The 14,755-nt window shown below is 44.3% G+C and overlaps 1 protein-coding gene across 3 annotated transcripts in view; it reads right to left on the bottom strand.

Annotated features, from left to right (window-relative positions):
• Window positions 1–14,755, bottom strand: part of hipk2 (homeodomain interacting protein kinase 2) — a 245,956-nt gene that overhangs the window by 163,548 nt on the left and 67,653 nt on the right. For all 3 annotated transcript variants that reach the window (XM_059977784.1, XM_059977782.1, XM_059977781.1), the window contains exon 2: window positions 5,560–6,646. In XM_059977784.1, the coding sequence (XP_059833767.1) occupies window positions 5,560–6,646 (1,087 nt within the window). The remainder of the gene's footprint in view (window positions 1–5,559; window positions 6,647–14,755) is intronic.

Below are 14,755 nucleotides of genomic sequence, written 5' to 3'. Positions count from 1 at the left end.
ACGGTGCAGCTTGTGGAGTGACCCTGGTTCAATCCTGCGCTCTGTATCAACCCTGCACCTTACTCCAAGTGACCGTGTGGGATTTTTCCTGATCTGCTGGTTTCTTCCCACGTCCTAAAGATGGGCAAGTCGGTGGGTTGACTGATCACTGTAAATTGCTCCAGTGTGTCGGTGAGTGTTGTAATCTGGGAGGAGTCGATAGGAACAAGACAATTTATATAAATCAGTGCCTGGTTGTCATATAGATGGTGGGTTGGAGGGGTGTTTCTGAAAGATAAACTGAAACACTCAAAAACTACTTGTATTAAAAATCCACTGATACTGTGGAAGGTCCCCAACCCCTTCAAAGGAGAGCTTCTGAACAAAACTAGCCACCAAGCCACGCAAGAACAAGTGTGAATGTCGAACATGCAACTAAAGGCTTGGTGAAAGCGTGTGTGTCAAGGAATGAGAGGTTTAATGAGGAGGGTTGGGGAGTTGCTTCCAGGGTTAGGGAATGGCGCGAATAACATCTCGGTCACCAATTAATGCGAACCCCTAGGTACATGAGTCTGCAAGACCCGAGTTTGAAGATGAGTGTTTGGGGTCCTCGAAGTTCAAAGTTCAAAATAAATTTATTTTCAACATACACGTCACCATATACAACCCTGAGATTCACCTTCTTGTGAGCATTCACAGTAAATCGAAGAATCACAGTAGAATCAATGAACACTGCACCCAACAGGAAGGGCAAACAACCATTGCACAAGACAACAAACTGTGCAAATACAAAAGAAACAAAAATTAGCTAAAACTATTGAGACCATGAGATGAAGAGTCCTTGAAAGTGAGTCCATATGTTGTGGGGATGGTCCAGTGATTGGGTGAGTGAAGTTGAGTGAAATTAAAGGCTTTGGTTTAAGAGCATGATGGTTGAGGGGTAATAACAGTCCTGAACCTGGTGGTGTGGGTCATGAGGCTCTTGCACCTTCTTCCTCATGGCAGCAGAGAGAAGCAAGCATGACCAGGATGGTGTGAGTGCCTGATTGTGGAAGTTACTTCCCTGCGTCAGCGTTGTAAGTGGATGTGCTTAAGGGGATGAAGGATTTTTCTGTGACGGACTGGGCCATATCCTCAACTTTTTCTAGGCTTTTCTGTAGAAGGGCATTGGTGTTTCAGTACCTGGCCATGATGCAACCAGTTAATATACACTCCACTACACAGCTATAGAATTCCGTCGAGGTTTTAGATGTCATACTGAATCTTCACAAACTTTGAGGAAAGTAGAGGAACTACCGTGCTTTCTTCAAAATAGCACTTACTTGCTGGACCTAGGACACTTCCTCTGAAATGATAACACCCAAGGAATGCTAACCCTCTCCACCGCTGATCCCCCGATGAAAACTGGCTCACGGACCTCCAGTTTCCACCTCTGATGTCAATAATCAGCTCTTTGGTCTTGATGACATTGAATGAGATGTTGTTGCTTTGGCACCACTCAGCTAGATTTTCAATTTCCTCCCCTGATTAGTGACCACCTTTTATTCGCCTATGGCTATGGTGTCATCAACAAACTTAAATATGGCACTGGCGCTGTGCTTAGCCTCATAGTCATAAGTGTAAACTGAGTAGAACGCAAGCTAAGCACACAGCCTTGTGGTATACCAGTGCTGATTGAGATTGAGGAGGAGATGTCAACTTTCCAAACTGACTGGGGTCTGTAAGTGAGGAAATTGAGGATCCAGTTGTACAAGGAAGAATTGAGGCCTAGCGCTTGAAGCTTATTGTTTAGTTTTGAGGGAATGATGGTGTTGTATGCTGAGCTGTGGTCAATGAAGAGCATCCTGATGCGTGCATCTTCACTGTCCAGATGTTCCAGGGTTGAGTGAACAGCCAATGAAATGGCATCTGCTACTGACCTGTTGTGATGGTAGGCAACTCATTCAGAGTCCTAATCCGTCATCATTAGCAAGTTCTGGGTCAATACCAAGGATCAAAGTCCAAACGATCGGAAGTCGAGGCACAATGGGTCTGCAGGCCCTCTGGGGAAGTCAAAGGCATGAAGTGTGCTGGTACATGTTGGCTCGAAGACTGAAGATAGGCTATCCTGTGGTTAGAAGATTGTCTGTGTAAGTGTGTGGATGCTGCAGAGAGGGAGGTAAGGGCCTTCTTTTGCTGTTGTTGTTCTCTTATTGTGTTCTGTTGCTGCTTGCGCACTCCACAAATATGGTGAGTGTGTTTGGCTGGCGCCAGAATGCGTGGTGACATCCTTAGGTTGTGTTGGTTCTCAAACCAAATGGCTCCTTTCACTAGATGCTTCATTGTGCACGTGATAAAGAAATCAATCTGAACCTGAGTGGAGGGGAATGGTGGTGCAGCCGTAGGGATGTACAAACTAGTCACGTACTACAGCTCATCGCCTGACTTCCAATAGCCCGTTAACATCTCTCAGGCCCATGTGGAACCTAATGAAGCTTGCTGGGATGAACACATCCACGGTGTGCACTGCACTCACACACTCTGACAACTCCAACAGCAGCTTTTGAACCTTCAACCACCACCATCAAGGAGACAGACCTAGTGACCACCACATACAAATCCAAGCTTCTCACCACTTCGAAGCAAAAGAATACTGGAGGAACTCAGCCAGACAGGCAGCATCGGTAGAAGGAAATGGACAGACAGCTTATTGGACCAAGAGCCTAAATCTGGACTGAAGGACAGAAAGCCAGTTTGACTGCCCATGGTCCTCCAAAGATGAAGTCCAATCTGCCAGCCAGTCCTTTCTTACTCCACGTAACATCATCTGAACTCCCATGCATCTCTGTGCACCATTTGGATTTGCAAATGCATTGCTGGGTCCAAGTAAGACCATAAGATGCAAGAGTAGAATCAGGCCATTACTGCACTTTGACTGATTCATTATCCCTCTCCACCCCACTCTCCTGCCCTCTCCCCGTTATCTTTGATATCTTGACAACAACCTCTCAACCTCCACTTTAAATGTCCCTAAAGACTTGCCCTCCACAGGCATCTGTGGCAATTAATTCCACAGATTCACCACCCTCTGGCTAAAGAAATTCCTCATCTCTGTTCTATTCAAAGGCTATGTTCTCTTGTCTTAGACTTTCCCACTAGAGGAAACATCCTCTCCACATCAACCCAACAACCCCATGGAATCAGGTTTACCAGAAGAACTGCAGTGGTTTGAGTGGGCAGCTCACCACAGACAATTAGGAATGAATTGGAGTTGATTTATTATTGTCAAAATAAAACGGTGATACAAGGAAGAGCTTGTTCTGCATGCTGTTCAAACACATCAGTTCATTAGGCAGTGCCATAAACTCTGGCCTTTCAAAGTTCAAAGTACTGTACATTTGTTACCAAAGTCGGTGTACATTATACAACCTTGAGATTCACCTCCTTACAGGCAGCCACAGAACCAGAAACCCAAAAGGACCCATGAGAAAAAATACCTGGCAAAACCCAATGTGCAGAGAGGGGGAAATCATGCAGACAATATAAGTAAGCAAAGAGCATTTAGAATAAAGTGAGTCCTCAGACACGAAGGCAGGAGCAGGCCCACAGCCTCGGCACAGTGAAGCGCGGAGCCAATGTCATGGAGCAGTGAGCAAAAGCAGCCCTTTGGTCCCGACACCTTGCCTTTTCAATTCACCCTGCCCAGCATTTAAATCATCCAAACATCAGCATCAAATACGCTCTAGGTCTGGGCTCCACTGCATCGATGCGCTCTGGGCCTAGACCCCGCTGCCACATTTTGACCTGTAACCCGACCTTTCCAAATCGACCCAGTGCTTAGATCAATCTAACGATGCTCAAGGTTTAGGTGGACAGGCTCTGAAAATTATACCTCTCCTCCTATTCCCCTCTCTACCTCGAACGTGCCTTGACCGCTCTCTGATTCCATCTCGAACATACCGCGACCTCTCCCCGACTTGCACCTACACGCTTCAACCCCCAACTCAGCCTCGCTTTTGCTTGCCTCTTCATTGATCATGGTGATCGTTGGCCATATTTTTTTCTCTCAGTGAAGATAACCTCCCCAAACTGAATAAATTACACATCCCTCACCAAATGCAGACAAGAGTGCAAAGAGAAGTCAAGAGATGAAAGAGAAAGGAGAGGGTGGGGAGGAGGGGTGGGAGGGAATTAAGGGGCACAGGAAGAAGACGAGAATGTGAGTAAAGGGGCAGATAAAAAGGGTGAACAAAGCAGGATTTTATAAAATACTAACAATTTATAAATTAATCTTGGTTTCATGATAAGAAATGGGGGACAGCTCATCACAACATCAGGTCCTGTGCGCTCTTCCCTCTGCCGCAGATTTCCAGGCAGCAGAAGCCACCTGATCACTGCCTTAATTTCCCTGGTCTTTCCTAGTCGCTCATCACCTGCTTTTTCTCAATGTCCCCAACCTATTCATCTTGGATGACCCCAAATCCATACACTGATGCTCCACCTCACGCACTCACACAAATTATTCCAAAAGAATGTTTGACGTAGTTCTCTGCTCCACCACACTCAGAGGATATAATATTCTGTTCCCTCAAATAAAATTTCCCCTTAATTACACCTTTCAAGGCTCCAAAGTATCCAAATGCCTCCACTACACAAGGGGCTCCCTCCCTGGGGTCCTCAGTTAATGGTTAAGGGCCCACTGCCTAAAAAGGTTAGGAACCCCTGCTCTACATACACCATCACTTGCTCCACGTCTGATCTCTCGACACTTAGAATTGCCTTCTTGCTCTTAACTTCTTGACACGCATAAAGGAAAGCTCATTAAACACACAGCACTGCCAAGGTTACACAGAGTACAGGAGCTCTCTGGATTACAGAATGACCTGATTTTCCAAATCCAAATTTATGCCAATTGGCCCAGACATCTTTAAAGCATTTTTCAAGCTAATAAAAATAATAAAAATTTTCATGGCATTCATTAATGAGTGATACAGCACATATCCCATTAGTTTAATTATGGGCAGTTAGAGTGATTATTCAATAAAATTTAAGAATTGTAGCAAGTGTATGAGGAGCAGAGCAATATGGGTTACTGTAGAAAATGGAGATTTGCATTTGTGATTTACGAGAAAATCGACTTGCAGGCAGTTTCCAGGACCATATGCACCCTGTAAACAGCCTGTACAGTGACATAAGAAACTTAGACACTGGTACCGACCGGCTGGATAGAGTAAACACAGGGGTCAGAGCCTCCTACTCCTGGCGCCTTCTGATCTCTGCCTCATTCCTTGTGGAAACCCCAGAACCTTTCCGATTGTGCCAGGGTCACTCAGGGAGGGAGTAGAAGCAGAAGATGGAGGTAAAATATAATCAGCTGTAGACTTCCACTTGGCAGTGACTTTGCGAAAGACTCCAGGGGCAGGTTATGAGAACTGTCGGGCTTTCACAGCCATTCAAAGAAAGTTATTAACTTATTCCAAACTAAATAACAGCAGGGCAGTTTCTCAGTAACTGGAGCCAGGCACAGTTAGCCTTGAATTCAGCATTTACACCTTGACACTAAAGAAGAGGAACAGACCAAAGAGAGAGACCTGAACTTACCTGTAATACCTGGACTGCAGGTAAGTGGAGCAGACGGCCTTCGACACATGGCTGGCTGAACCAAAGTCTATCACTTTGACTCGGTAGGGCTGCCGGACTGGATCCACCAGCATGATGTTCTCTGGCTTGAGATCGGCGTGAATCAGGCCCAGACTCTTGAGCTTCATCAGAGCCGTGGCCACCTGCTGCAGGATGGGCCGAATGTACTTGAGGGGCAGTGGGCTGAACTTGTTCTGCTTCAGGAAGTCGTACAAGTTCTGCTCCAGCATCTCAAAGACCAGGCAAGTGTGGTTCTTGTGCTGGAAACACTCGTAGGCCCGGACGAAGTTGTAATCGTCCGCACTCTCCGTGCTCAGCCGGGCCAGGATGCTCACCTCAATCTGGCCCTGCCGCGCATACGAAGGGTGGTTCTTCAGAATCTTGATGGCCACGATCTCATTGGTCCCCCTCTTCCAGCACTTGACCACTTGGCCAAAAGTCCCGCGGCCCAAGAACTCCAACACCTCGTACGTGTTGGTCATGGAGCACAGCACCTCGTGCTGCAGGAGCTGGTAGTCACCCTCGCTGTTGGAGCCGCTGTTCTTGGACGTGGCAGTGGAGGTGGTCGCCGTGGCAACAGTGGCTCCGCTGGTGGCGTTCTGAAGCATTGGCGGGTGCTCCTCGATGATCTGCACGCTGCTGGCGTCCTCGAGCTCCTCACTCTTCCGCTTCAGGCTGCATCGCTGGTAGGTGTCGAGGAGACTCACCGTGCTGCGGCGCGTCAGGTTCTGAGGGGCTCCCAGTGCCTGAGCGGAGACGGCCACTAACCCTGACGTGCTGTTGGCGGTCGTAAAGACAATGTGGCCAGCGCTGGCTGGGAATATCACCGCCTGCTCGTAGGAGAGGGTGGGGTTGGTAGCTTGGATAGAGGTGCTGACTGTCGGCTGTGCGATGGTCGAACTCTTGCTCTGGGTGTAGACCTTGCTGTGAGAACCATACCCGGTCATATCCCAGTTAGAGCCCGGCTCCACTTTCAGCTTCTTCACACTGCAGAAGGCACTTGACTGAATTGTGTGAGGGGAGAAGACTTCCACTTGCGAGCCCATACCTGCACAGACAAAACACAGTGGGAGCATAAGAAGCTGCAGACAGCAGTAACCCTAGCCCAATATACACGGGCACATACCTCCCCCATCATCGGCAGTATTGATAGGAGGCACTGCCTCGAGGAGGCAACATCTGTCTTCAAAGGTCACCACCAACTGGGCCATGCCACAGACTCACAGCTACCATCAGGCATGAAGTGTAGACTCCTGAAGTCAAACACCACCAGGTTCAAGAACAGCTGCTTCCCTTCAACCATTCAATTTCTGAACCAACCAGTCCAGCCCCAATCACTGTCTTGGTATAGGTACACTATGATCACTTTGCACTGCAATGGACTTTGGACTTTCTTTGGTTCTAACTGCGTTTATTTTTTAAAGTTGCATATAATTTATGTTTTGCTTGTTGTTACTGCTTATATCAGAATCAGAATCAAACTTTAATCGCCAAATACTTGTGCACATACAAGGAATTTACTTCCGGCAGATGTTGTCACTCTGCTCATAACAATAATAATGATAAATATAAATGAAAATATAGATTATACATACAGGTAGTGCAATCCAAGTAATTGTTAGCCAACAGTTAACCGGCAGTTAACTGTTCAGCAAAGTGACCGCAGTAGGGAAAAAACTTCTCCAGTGCCTATTAGTCTTAGTCTGGAGGGATCTGAAGCGCCTACCAGACGGAAGCAGTTCAAACAGTCCGTGCGCAGGATGGAAGGAGTCCTTTATGATGTTCCTATATGATGCTATGTGCCCGGGTTGCTGTCGCAGGTAAGGTTTTCGTTGCACTTGTGTATAGGGCAATGAACTCAACTACACCTCAAAGGCCGCTGAACCATAACCAGCCAGGTAGCATTTTATAGAGTATCACTGGCAATGACAGAGAAAAAAAATGCAGATAAATAATAACAAAAAATGCTAGAAACACTCAGCAGGTCAGGCAGCATCTGTGGAGAGAGAATCAGAGTTAAAATCCCCACAGCTAGACATTTTCTCAATCTCAACGCAGGATCATCTACTAGAGACCTCAGCCTTGGAATCACACGGTCGTTGCCATTTTTGTTATTATTTGTGTTTCTTGGTTCTTATTTGTTCAGGGAGTAGATCGATTAAGTTTTATTCAAATTTCAATGGTACATTGACAGGGAAATACAGACAGCTAAGGACAAGGTAAAATTCATTTCTTTTAATGTCAATGGGCTATTAAATCTAATCAAACGTAAGAGAATTCTATCCAATTTGGAACAATTTGATTCATACTGGGAAAAATGGTTTAACTACATAAAGCCTCATAGGCCTGACTTTATTCTCACAAATCAATGAATCTGTTGTAAAAAAAAAAGATCACTCCCTATTTGTACTTAGTTCTTTCCTTTTGCTTGTTTTTTCTTGCCACTCTTTTCTATAAGTGTATACCCCAGATAAATACTTTGTGGAGATTTTGTGATATATATGATTGTGATATATATGTACAATGTCTGAAATATATCTTATGGAAATGTTTGTTTGATGATGAACTTCAATAAAAAAAATTATAAAAAATAAAATCTCAATTTGAGGACACTTTGTCCATCAATGATGTTCATCCAATAGATGAAGAAGCATTCTAAAGGGAAGCTGAGGCAACCGTGGCTGACAAGGGAAGACAAAGACAGTATAAGAGCAAAAGAGGCCATATAAAATAGCAAAAGTTAGTGGGAAGGTCGAGGACAGGGAAGCTTTTAAAAAGCAACGGAAGGCAACTAAAACTGTCATGGAGGGAAAAGATGAAATATGAAGATAAGGGAGGATACAAGAAGATTTTTCAGATATATATAAGGAATAAAAGAGAGACGGAAGTGGATATTGGATCATCGGAAAATGTCGTTGGAGAGGAAGTGATGGGGGACAAAAAATGGCAGGGGATCTTAAGTATTTTGTGTCAGTCTTCACTGTGAATGAGCAGAATGTCAGAAATGCAAAAGCATCAAATGGCAGAAGTGAGTGTTGTTGCTATTACTCAGAAGAAGGTGTTTAGGAAGCTGACAAGTCTTAAAGTAGGTAAGTCACCTGGACCAGATTGACTATACCCCAGTATCATGAAAGAGGTAGCTGGAAAATTTGTGGTATTAATAATGATCTTTCAAGAATCACTAGATTCTGGAATGAGTCCTGAAGACTGAAACACTACAAATGTCACTCCACTCTTTAAGAAGGGAGGGAGGCAGAAAAGAGAAAACTATATGCCATTTAGCCAGATTTCAGCGGTTGGAGATGTTGAGAGTCTTTCACTAAGGATGAGGTTTCAGAGGTACTTAGTGGCATGTGACAAAATAGGCTGAAGTCAGCATGGATTTCTAAAGAGGAAATCTTGCCTGACTAATTTGTTGGAATTCTTTGAGGAAATAACAGGCAGGATACCCAAAAGAGAGTTGGTTGGTGCTGTTTATTTGGATTGTCAGAAAGCCTTAGAAAAGGTGCTGTACGTGATGCTGCTTAAGAAAATAAGAGCCTGTGGAATTAGGGGAAAGGTACTAGAATGGATAAAAGATTAGCTGACTGGCAGGAGACAAGGAAGCCTACTCTGATTGACTGCTAGTGAATAGTGGTGTCCTGTAGGGGTGTTTTGGGACCACTTCTTTTCATGTTGTACTGTATGTCGATGATTTGGATGAATGAATTGATGGCTTTGCGGACAGGTTTGTGATAGGTGGCAGGGCAAGTAATTCTAGGGAAGCAGGGTGTCTGCAGAGAGATTAGACAGATTGGGAGAATGGGCAAAGAATTAGCACATGGAATATAATGTCGGGAAGTACATGGCCATCCATTTTGACATAAAGGCATGGACTACTTTGTAAATGGGGATAAAATACAAAAATCTGATGTGCAAAGGGACTTGGGAGTCCTTGTGAAGGATGCCCTAAATGTTAACTTGGAGGTTGAGTTGGTTGTGAGGATGCCAAATACAATGTTAGCATTCATTTCGAGAGGACTAGAATACAAGGGCAGTGTGTAATTGGAAGGTTTTAGAAGGCACTGGTGAGGGATCACTTGGAGTGTTAAGAATAGTTTTGGGCCCCTTATCTAAGATAGATGCGCAGGCAATAGAGGGGGTTCAGAGATTGTTTGCAACCGCTATTGACATCAATGGATCTGGGGTTGAGAGGGTGAACAGCTTTAAGTTCCTCGACATCCACATCACCGAGGATCTCATGTGGTCTATATACACCAGCTGTGTGGTGAAAAAGGCACAACAGCGCCTCTTTCACCTCAGGCGGTTGAGAAAGTTTGGTATGGGCCCCCAAATCCGAAAAACTTTCTACAGGGGCACAATTGAGAGCATCTTGACTGGTGGTATAGGAACTGTACCTCTCTCAATCACAGCATTCTACAGAGAGTGACACCGACAGCTCAGTGCATCTGTAGTTGTGAACTTCCCATGATTCAGGACATTTACAAGGACAGGTGTGTAAAAAGGGCTCGTAGGATCATTGGGAACCTGAGTCACCCCAATCACAAACTGTTCCAGCAGCTACCATCTGGGAAATGGTACTGCAGCATACAAGCCTGGACCAACAGGATCCAGGACAGCTTCTTCCACCAGGCCATCAAACTAATTAATTCACGCTGATATGAGTGTACTCTATATTACATTGACTGTTCTACTTATTATAAATTACTATAATTGCACATTCCACATTTAAACAGAGATGTAGCGTAAAGATTGTTACTCATGTAAGTGAAGGATGTAAGAAATAAAGTCAATTCAATTCAATACAAGAATGATTCCAAGAATGAAAGGGTTAACCTAAGAGGAGTGTTTGATCATTTTGAGCTAATGCTTGCTGGAGCTTAGAAGAATGAGTCCATAAGATACGTAGGAGTTGATTTGGGTTATTTGGTTCATTGCGTCTGTTCTACCATTTCATCATGGCTATTCTAATTTTCCTCTCAGCCCCAATCTCCTGCCTTCTCCCTGTATCCCTTCACATCCTGATCAAACAAGAAACTATCAACTTTTGCCTTAAATATACAGTACGCAAAGAATTCCAGACTCACCACTCTCTGGCTAAAGACATTCCTCATCGCCATTCTAAAAGGATAGCCCTCTATCCTGAGGCTGTGTCCTCTGATCTTAGACTCTCCCCCCACAGGAAACATCCTCACCACATCTACTCTATCAAGACCTTTCACCATTCGATAGGTTTCAATAAGATCACCCCTCATTCCGAATTCCAGTGAATACAGGCCCACAGCCATCAAACGCTCTTCATATGACAAGCAATCCAATCCTGGAATCATTTTCATGAACCTCCTTTGGACCCTCTCCTGTTTCAGCATATACTTTCTAAGCTAAGAGGCTCAAACCTGCTCATAATACTCCAAGTGAAGCCTCAACAGTGCTTTATAAAGTCTCAACATTACAACACTGCTTTTAGATTCTAGTCGTCTTGAAATCAATGCTAACATTGCGTTTGCCTTCCTCACCACAGGCTCAACCTGCAAGTCAATATTTAGGGAATCCTGCACAAGGACTCCGAAGAATCTTTGCACCTCAGATTTTGGTATTTTCTCTCCATTTAGGAAATAGTCAATCCTTTAATTTCTTCTACCCAAGTGCCAACACTATAGTCCATCTGACATTTCTTTGCCCATTCTCCTAATCTAAGTCCTTCTGTAGCCTCTCTATTTCCACTAAACTACCTGCCCCTCCGCCTATCTTCAGATCGTCTGCGTTTGCAACAAAGCCATCAATTCCATCATCCAAATCATTGACGTACCCCGCAAAAGGAATCTGACCCAACACTGACACTGTGGAACACCACTAGTCACCGGCAGTCAGCCAGAAAAGGTTCACTTTTTTCCCCACTCTTTGCCTCCTGCCAATCAGCCACTGCTTTATCAATGCTAGAATCTTTCCTGTAATAGCATGGGCTCATAGTTCGTTAAGTAGCTCATTTGTGGCATCATGTCAAAGGCCTTCTGAAAATCCAAGTACACATCAACCAATTCTCCTTTTTCTATCCTGCTTGATATTTCTTCAAAGAATTCGAACAGATTTGTCAGGCAAGATTTTCCCTTGAGGAAACCATGCTGGCTATGGCTTACTTTATCATGTGCCTCAAAGTACCGAGTCCTCATCCTTAATAATCGACTCCAACATCTTCCCAACCACTGAGGTCAGACTTTCTTCTGCTTCTCTCCTTTCTTGAAGAGTGGAGTGACATTTGCAATTTTCCAGTCTTCCAGAACCATTCCAGAATCTAGTGATTCTTGAAAGATCATTACCAATGCCTCCTCAATCACTTCAGCCACCTCTTTCAGAACTTGGGTGTATACCAAGCCCAGGTGACTTGTCTACCTTAACACCTTTCAGATTCCCCACTGAAGACTGATGTAAAATACTTATTCAGTTTGTCTGCCATTTCATTGTCCCAATACTACCTTTCCAGCATCGTTTTCCAGCAGTCCGATATCCACTCTCACCTCTCTTTTACACTTTATGTATCTGAAGAAACTTTTGGTATCCTCTTTAATATTATTGACTGGCTTACTTTCATATTCCATCTTTACCTCCTTAATGACTTTTTTTAAAACCACCCCTAGCGGGGTGTTTCACACACCCACCACAGTGTGCATTAAAAAAAAACTTAATTCTGACATCCCTCATACTTTCCTCCAATCACCTTAAAAGCATGCACCCACATATTAAGTAATTTCTACCCTGGGAAAAAATCTCTAGCTATTCACTCAATTGATGTCTCTTATCATCTTATACATCAGGTATTATTCCCCGAGGTCACATACCATTTTAACCCGGACATTTCAACTTTCGTTCCCATTGTCAATGGATTAAAGATGGAGTGCACTGAAGTTACTTCACACTGCCTTTTCACAACATATCCTATTTCTGAGCAGATGGAACCACCAAAGAATAAAGGGTGACCTCTTTGGAACACTCAAACTTAGAGGGTTCAGCTCAGCTCTTTGTTTGGGTGGAGAAAATGGAACCAGAGGCCAGACCTCCGGATAAGGGACCAGATGAAGTGCAGTCTCTTCACGACGGATATTAGGAATACGTGGAATTCTCTGCTGTGGAAGCTAATGAAGGTTCAATCATATTGGAAAGAGAGATCTACGGATTTTAATCCTGGAATACAGTGAGAAGGTACAGTCGATACCTTCACTTTACATCATTTTAAAAATGACTTGCCCCTGGCAATCAGTCTGAAAAACCATTCTAGTTAGCCCCCCACTGTCAACTTATTACCTCAGTCACTGTACTGCCCAGTAGACACTTTGAACCACATTTTAATAATGTTATTTATATTGTAAATACATGCTGGTGTTTATGCGTCCATGCACATTTTATTCCAAATCCTAATTTCTAACATTATTTTTATAAAACCCTTTACAATTGTTAAATGTTGTTATTGTTGTTATGTATTGCACCAACAAACCACAAAAGATTCCTAATACATGCTAACAGATATGGAGAACATTTCTGATCCTCTCTGCAGGTGTTCAATGACACCCATCAGGAATCACTGAGGAGCAGACCCTCTCACTGCAAGATCTCCACCACCTTGCCCAGTTGCATTCATATCTACTGTGATGAAGTGCTTTGAGATGGCAGTCATGGCCAGAATCAACTTCTGCCTAAGCTCCTGGACCTACTGCAATTTGCCTATTGCCACAATAGGTCCACTGCAGATGCAATCTCACTGGTTCTCCTCCTGCTGTTTATTGATTACAGCTCAGATTTCAGCAGCGTCACACCCTCAAGTACTAATCAACAAGCTCCCAAACCTAAGCTTCTATACCTCCCTGTGCAACTGGCTCCCTGACTTCTTCAATGGGACACCGCAATCGGTGCAGATTGGAAATAACATTCCCTCCTCAGTACAGGCTGATTTAAACTTGTGTGTACGGACTACGCTGTAGCCCTGATTTTCACTTCTGCTTCGCTCTACGCCGTAGCGAGCATGCGTTGGTGTGCGCCAAAACGCTAGTTGGCGGTGGGGTTTCAATGCCACTGTGTTGAGTTTCTTTGTGAGAGACATGGACGAAGAAATGCATTTCAAACATTTTCACATGTTGGCAGGTAGACTTGACGATTTGGTTCATCTATTTCGGATTGGTGCACGCACAGCCTACAGACATGGCGGAGAAGAAGCATCTGGAAATGTGTAGGAGGAAATGCGATGCTACAAAGCGGACCAATCACAGTTGTTGCGTCTGCGTCGCCGCAACGCGTGAGCAACTTTTCTGGAGGGGTGCACGTCACCCTACGGAGTAGGGTACAGCGTAGATAAGGCGTAGGGTACGCGATACCTATGGCGTAGATGTGACGCACAAGTATAAATCAGCCTTAACAATCAACATTGGAGGTCCTTAGATGCGTGTATAACCCACTGATCTACTCGTTCTACATCCATTACTGTGTGGGTAGGTGTTATTGACACAACTATTATTAGCTGAATAATCAGATAGTGATGAGGAGGCATAAAGGAGTGAGAAAGATCAGCTGGTTGAGGGGTGTCACAACAACAAACTTGCACTTAAGTGTCAGTAAGACTAAGGAAATGATTGTGGATTTCATGAAGGGTAAGTCATGGGTACACAAACCAGTCTCACTGAGGAATCAGCAGTGGAAAAGGTTGAGCAGGTTGAAGTTCCTGGGTGTCAACATCTCTAAAGATCTATCGTGGGCCCCACATATTGATGCAACAACAAAGGCAGAATGACAATGGTTATATTTCACGTGGAGTTTGTAATGTCACCAAAGACTTGAGCAAATTTCTTCAGATGTATCATCGATACCATTCTAACTGGTTGCACCAGTGTCTGGTATGGAGGGGTTACTGACCAGGGTCAGATAGAGCTGCAGAAAGTTGTAAGCTCAGCCAGCTCCATTATGGCCACTAGCTTCCCTAGCACTGAGGACATATTCAAAAGGCAATTCCTCAAAAAGGCAGTATCAATCAGTAAGAACCTCCATCATGCAGGACATGGCCTCATCTCACTGCTACTATCAAGAAGAAGATATGTAGCCTGAAGATACACTTAACTTTTTAGGAAGTTTCTTTCCTTCTGCCATCAGATTGTGACAGCGAAACCATCTACAG

This window comes from Hypanus sabinus, chromosome 8 (assembly GCF_030144855.1).
Source record: "Hypanus sabinus isolate sHypSab1 chromosome 8, sHypSab1.hap1, whole genome shotgun sequence".
Classification (NCBI taxonomy): Eukaryota; Metazoa; Chordata; class Chondrichthyes; order Myliobatiformes; family Dasyatidae; genus Hypanus; species Hypanus sabinus.
Note: the sequence above shows the minus strand (reverse complement) of the source record. Positions and strands in the feature narration are given on the sequence as shown.